The following is a 7098-nucleotide window of genomic DNA, read 5'->3' as shown; positions in this document are numbered from 1 at the left end:
AAGTGCTGCATGCTGTGCGTTATAAGCAATATTAGCTGCGTTGGACTGTTTGCACATGCTCAGTAATGTTTTTTTTTTAAAAATGTGATGCATGCGGCATTTTCGTTCCATCAATATGCAGCAAAAACGGCGCACCAATAGACGCATAACACAGTTTAAAATAACATCCAACTTCAAAACCAACATACGTTGCATTAGAGGCACGTTGTGTGACTTTAACGTCGCATAAAACGCAGCGTCCCACTGTGAAAGAGGCCTTAAACTGCTATTTGGATTTAATCATGCTTAACTGTAGCGTCAAAGGAAGAAATACTTTTGTTAAAAGTCTGATGTAACATATATGAATTTTGTACAAGCTGTTATCAAAAATTACTTTTCAATTTCAATCACTAACCAGCTATTTTCCAAACATGGCTTGGCAGATCATTATGGCAACAAAACTCTGTTTGGTGTAGAGAAAGCTTCCAAGTTCTGTTTTCTCGACTGAGCAGTTTAAGAAATCTTACGGTCTGTTTACATAATACATGGTGCCAACTAGTGCTCTCCACTCAACTACACTTCCACACTGCTGTTGGCCACTTTGTAGGGCAAAGGCATGCTTTGCTGCCCTTTCAATGTGACTGTGTGTCCAGCACACCAAACTGCACCTGTGAAGAATGTTCTTACTTAGGATCCAGCACAACACTGCAATGGTGCAAATGGGCACCTAAACATTGCTAGGGAGCGTCAAAAATGGTTTAGGGGAGATGTTGAATGGAGTGTGCTGCTGGAGTGATTCTGTATGGACGCTCCTTGTTTCTACTTTCACTAGATAGCTATAAAAACCTGTGTACAGTACAATGCATGACAGAAGGAGGCAGCTACAGACAGGTAAGCTTGCTGCATTCAAGTTTGGTAAAATATTGCCATGTATGTAGCTGTTGGGGGATTATTTTTTTCTCCATGAAAGCCAAAATTTCCACTAATAGGTGATTATTTTAACACAGCTTTGTGTCAGTAGATGTAGTTGGTCCGAGGCATCTTCTATGGCTTGAAATGGCCAGGCTATATAGAACTTTCAGAAAACAGATGTCTAGACGCAAATTCACGCAATCAATGGCCCTTACTCAATTCACTTTTTCTCCTACGTTTTTGCCATTGTAAATATTTGTATCATTAATTAGACGGGTCTTGGTATTAGTGGTGTACTGTGTGTTATCAATTGTACGATTGTATGTGTATTGTGGTGTGTATATTTGTAATGCTGCACTTTTGTAAAATAAACACATTTATTTCTCTTACAGGCATCAGAATTTCATTGTGATCTTCTGGTGTTGTTTAAACTGCGGATACACCTATATAACCTTAATTGGAGGAAAACTAATAATAAAACATAACTTTTAATTAAATTAGGATAAAAACATTGTAAAGCTGCTCAAACATCATTCTGAAGTGAAAAACACAGTGGGTTGCACACACTGACACTGCTCAGCAGCACAGCAGCACTGCAATAATCTGTAGTAACTAACACAGTACTACTCTCTCTAACAACTAACTAGCACTGCAGTAACTACACAATAACACATTAATTCTACCTATACTGTAGCTAGCTAAGGCTAATAGCCCCCCTCCTTATATACAGGAGGGACTGGCCAAGGTTTCCCTCTCTGATTGGTTGCTTGGGCTTAGACTGGGAGCCCTCTGATTGACTCAATGACATCATGGATGTCATCTCCATGGTTACAGTATCACAAGATTCGGATATCCGCGGATATCCGCGGTTATCCGGATTGCCTGACAACTATCCGCGGATTGCTATCCGGATTTGGGCCCAGGTATCCGGAATCCGAATCCGGTCGGATAGCTGAAAAAGTTCGGATTATCTGGGTAACTCGGATATCCGAAATCTTGCTGAGCAGCACTGCTGTTGGGGTTCGAATTTGGCATATCAGTTGAGAACACCTAAATACTCCCAAACACCACACTTCATTACCATTCAGTACCAAACAAGCGGACATGGCCAGGGGGATGACCCTTCATGGTTTCCTGTGACTCCGATACTTCCTCCTTCGAGCCTTGAAAGGAGAAAGCATCATACTCGCAGTGGCGGCTCCAGGAATTTTTTTTAGGGGGTGCTATGCAGGTGCTGGACCAATTTCCGGGGGAGCTGACGACCTGCGGCGCGCGAAGCGCGCCGCGCCAAAAATGGGTGTGGCTACAACCTGCGGAGCGCGAAGCGCGCCGCGGCGAAAAAATGGGCGTGGTCATGACCGGATGAGGGCGGGGCTAACTGTAATTTAAAGTGAACCCAGGGTGAGAGTGATATGGTGGCTGCCATATTTATTTCCTTTTAAACAATACTAGTTGCCTGGCAGCCCTGCTGATCTATTTGGCTGTAGTAGTGAACTGAATTACACCAGAAACAAGCCATGCAGCTAATCTTGTCAGTTCTGACAATATTGTCAGAAACCCCTGACCTGCTGCATGCTTGTTCAGGGTCTATGGTTGAAAGAATAAGAGGCAGAGGACCAGCACGGCAGCCAGGCAACTGGTATTGCTTAAAGGGAGATAAATATGGCAGCCTCAATATTATTCTCACCTCGGGTTCCCTTTAAAAGTGCAACGCAAAGACAGAGGGCCCAAGTTTTGGTGACCCTTTTCCCAGAAAATTCACATAATTGTGCAGGTTTTCTCAAGAAAATACACGTAATGTGAGCAGATTTTAACAAAAAACACGTCCAATGGCCCCAATATGCACAATCGTTATCAGATATGGCCCCAATATGCACAATCGTTATCAGATATGGCCCCAATATGCACAATCGTTATCAGATATGGCCCCAATATGCACAATCGTTATCAGATATGGCCCCAATATGCACAATCGTTATCAGATATAGCCCCAATATGCACAATCGTTATCAGATATAGCCCCAATATGCACAATCGGTAGCAGATATGACCCCAATATGCACAATCGTTATCAGATATGGCCCCAATATGCACAATCGTTATCAGATATGGCCCCAATATGCACAATCGGTAGCAGATATGGTCCCAATATGCACAATCGGTAGCAGATATGGTCCCAATATGCACAATCGGTAGCAGATATGGTCCCAATATGCACAATCGGTAGCAGATATGGTCCCAATATGCACAATCGGTGGCAGATATGGTCCCAATATGCACAATCGGTAGCAGATATGGTCCCAATATGCACAATCGGTGGCAGATATGGTCCCAATATGCACAATCGGTGGCAGATATGGTCCCAATATGCACAATCGGTAGCAGATATGGCCCCAATATGCACAATCGGTAGCAGATATGACCCCAATATGCACAATCCGTAGCAGAAATGACCCCAATATGCACAATCGGTAGCAGATATGACCCCAATATGCACAATCGGTAGCAGATATGACCCCAATATGCACAATCGGTAGCAGATATGACCCCAATATGCACAATCGGTAGCAGAAATGACCCCAATATGCACAATCGGTAGCAGATATGACCCCAATATGCACAATCGGTAGCAGATATGACCCCAATATGCACAATCGGTAGCAGATATGACCCCAATATGCACAATCGGTAGCAGATATGACCCCAATATGCACAATCGGTAGCAGAAATGACCCCAATATGCACAATCGGTAGCAGATATCGCCCCAATATGCACAATCCGTAGCAGATATGACCCCAATATGCACAATCCGTAGCAGATATGACCCCAATATGCACAATCCGTAGCAGATATGACCCCAATATGCACAATCCGCATCACCTGAAAAAGAAAAGAAAAACCCATTTACTCACCTACAGCCAGAAGACCTTCTTTCCCGACCTCCTGTCCCGAGTCCCGACCTCATTGTGGCGCGCAGCGCCCGCGCGCCCACGATCCTCTTCCTTCCCGACGTCACCACGAGACTTCCTGCCTGCATGCAGAGAGCAGGGCTACGGGAAAATGGCCGCCCGAAGTCTGCAGAACAGGGCTCCGGGCGGCCATCTTACCGTAGCCCTGCCTGCTGCTCCGTGCTGCCGGTGTGTGAACTGACTTGGCGTCTTTTAGACGCCTGAAGTCAGTTCACTCCAGGGGGTGCTTTGGGGGTGCTTGGACAATTCTAGGGGGTGCTCGAGCACCCCCAAGCACCCCCCTGGCGCCGCCCCTGCATACTCGTGTGAAACGCGCTATGAAGTATATACCGTATATACTCGCATACAAGCCGAATTATTGACCCCCAAAAAGTGGGTCAAAAGTTGGTGGTCAGCTTGTATGCAAATCATGTGGTCCACGCCCCCCCCCTCCAGCTCCCGCCCACCCCTGCGGCCGCCGTAGCCATACTGGGGCGCTATACTGGGCACTACCTACCTATACTGGGGCACTATACTAGCTATACTGGGGCACTTTACTAGCTATACTGGGAACTATACTAGCTATACTCGGGCACTACCTACCTATACTGGGCACTTTACTAGCTATACTGGGGCACTACCTACCTATACTGGGGCACTATACTAGCTATACTGGGGCACTATACTAGCTATACTGGGCACTATACTAGCTATACTGGGGCACTTTACTAGCTATACTGGGCACTATATTAGCTATACTGGGCACTATACTAGATATACTGGGCACTACTTACCTATACTGGGTACTATACTAGCTATACTGGGACACTTTACTAGCTATACTGGGCACTATACTAGCTATACTGGGCACTACCTACCTATACTGGGCACTATACTAACTATACTGGGGCACTTTACTAGCTATACTGGGTACTATACTAGCTGCACTGGGCACTATACTAGCTATACTGGGGCACTACCTACCCATACTGGGCACTATACTAGCCATACTGGGCACTATACTAGCCATACTGGGCACTATACTAGCTATACTGGGCACTTTACTAGCTATACTGGAAAACACTAGAGGAATAAGGTGGCCAGCATTTCCTACCCCAGGCTTATATGGGGGTCAATCATTTTTTACTGTTTTTTTAGGTAAAAGTGGGGGGGTCGGCTTATATGCGGGTTGGCTTATATGCGAGTATATACGGTATATGTGAACTCCCCCTGACCCTGTCTGCTTGTTCGGTACTGAAATGTTGCTGAAGTGCGGTGTTCCGGAGTATTTGGGTGTCCTGAGTTCAATAGGCTGAATTCGAACACCTACAGTAACGTTGGCAGTCTTTTCTCTCTTGTAGTGTAACTAAAATATTTTCACTCTGTTTAGGCTAAAGGGGGCCACTAACGATACAAATTACCAGCCGACTATTTATGAACGATTATTCATATGAACGATCAGAAATAATAGTTTGGGCCCACTAATGGACAAAAATCTGATCAGATAGATGGGATTGATCCAAAAATTGGATCGATTCATTAATCTGATCGGATTTGTTAGCAGATTTCTGTCTGTAAGTGGTCCCAAATAGTCATTTCTGGTCGTTCAAAGGATAATTGTTCGTAAACGATTGTTCAGCAATTGTATCGGTAGTGGCAACCTTAACAGTTATTTTGCTTACATGCCATAAAATCCTTTTATCAGAATCAAACTAATAATAAGTCTGACTTCTAGGCCCAGCGGCTGAGTGGAGGAGGGTCAACAGAGGGTCAAGGGCACTAAATAGCCAGAAGATTCCCAAGGGTTACGCTGAACAGCTCTAACGTTTTCTCAGCCAACCATAGTTCAGCTTTCATTTAGGAAGACTGGCAAACTTTACCCAGGAGTCTCCTCCATTCAGATCTCGCTATATGATGGATAACAGAACCTATGACTTCCATTTAACAGCATTTGCCAATACTACAGTCAATCACCTCCTCCTCTTCTTTCTATTCTTGTCCCTCTATTTGACCGGAATACTGGGAAATATCATTATAGTGACTTCTGTGATCATAGATACTCGTCTGCACACCCCGATGTACATCTTCCTCAGCAATCTATCCTCTGTGGATGTGATTTTTAACTCATCTACTCTTCCTAAGCTGATGGACATTCTGCTGTCCGGTAATGACTCAATATCATTCCCACAATGCTTTGCACAGTTATTCTTCTACATGCTGGCAGCCAGCACAGAGGACGTTCTTCTATCAGTTATGGCTTATGACCGGTATCTGGCGATCTGTAAACCTTTGCACTACCACCTCATCATGAACAGACCACAATATGCTCTCCTCTTATTGGGGACCTGGGTGGTAGGCTGTGTCAACTCTTTATTTTTGACTTTTTCCATATACCAGTTGGAACTTTGTCCAGCCACTAAAATCCAACACTTCTTCTGTGACATTAAAGCTCTGGAGAAGATAACGTGTAGTCATACCCAGTTTTACATTTTGCTCTACATTGAGAGCGTTGTTCTCGGGCTCTTTCCGTTCCTACTCAGCTTAACGTCCTACATCAAGATCATTCGTATTGTCCTGAAGATAAAGTCCACTAGTGGGAGGAGAAAAGCCTTCTCCACCTGCACATCCCACCTCACTGTGTTGATGATCTTCTATGGTGTTGCTCTGTGTATGTATGTAAAGCCACCATCTGTTCAGTTTGAGACACAAGACCTGGTGTTCTCCATAATGTACACAGCTGTGACCCCAATGCTGAACCCATTAATATATGCTTTGCGAAATAAAGAGGTGAAATCGGCACTGAAGAGGATTTTCGGAATCAGGAAAAATGAATTACAATCAGGAAAAATAAAGCAATGTCATAGAGCACAGATGTAGAAAATGTCTGCAACCTGCAAAAGCCATAGTCTAGACCAGCCTTTCTCAACCAGTAACCCCAGGGTTCCTTGAGTACTCTGCAGGGGTTCCTTGGCATTTCCATCATCATGGGGGAATTATGATAGAGCACATTAAAATAGGAGATGCTGTAAAAAAAAAGTACTAAACTGGGGGTCAAAAAAATAAAGAACACATCAATAAAAAGCTCCAGAATAAGGAGACGGTATAATAAGGGACACTGTAATAGGTGGTAGTGAAATAAACAGCAACAATGACTTTTAAAGTGCCTCCAGCAAAAAATATGCAGGGGTTCCTTAACATCCAAAAAATATTTGCAAGGGTTCCTTGAGATCCAAAGGATATTTGCAGGGTTCCTACAGA

The 7098-nt window shown here is 44.2% G+C and overlaps 1 protein-coding gene across 1 annotated transcript; it reads left to right on the top strand.

Annotated features, from left to right (window-relative positions):
- The first annotated feature begins 5751 nt into the window (after positions 1-5751).
- Positions 5752-6717, top strand: LOC137562186 (olfactory receptor 1G1-like). The gene has a single exon (XM_068273517.1). The coding sequence runs from the start codon at positions 5752-5754 to the stop codon at positions 6715-6717; it is 966 nt and encodes a 321-aa protein (XP_068129618.1).
- The last annotated feature ends 381 nt before the right edge of the window (positions 6718-7098 follow it).

This window comes from Hyperolius riggenbachi, chromosome 3 (genome assembly GCF_040937935.1).
Source record: "Hyperolius riggenbachi isolate aHypRig1 chromosome 3, aHypRig1.pri, whole genome shotgun sequence".
In the NCBI taxonomy this organism is placed as follows: domain Eukaryota; kingdom Metazoa; phylum Chordata; class Amphibia; order Anura; family Hyperoliidae; genus Hyperolius; species Hyperolius riggenbachi.
The sequence above is the reverse complement of the archived record's forward strand: the minus strand, read 5'-3'. Positions and strand labels throughout refer to the sequence as shown.

Bases quoted from the DNA above. Each gene is read 5' to 3' on its own strand.
- LOC137562186 (XM_068273517.1), top strand. From the start codon at position 5,752: ATGATGGATAACAGAACCTATGACTTCCATTTAACAGCATTTGCCAAT.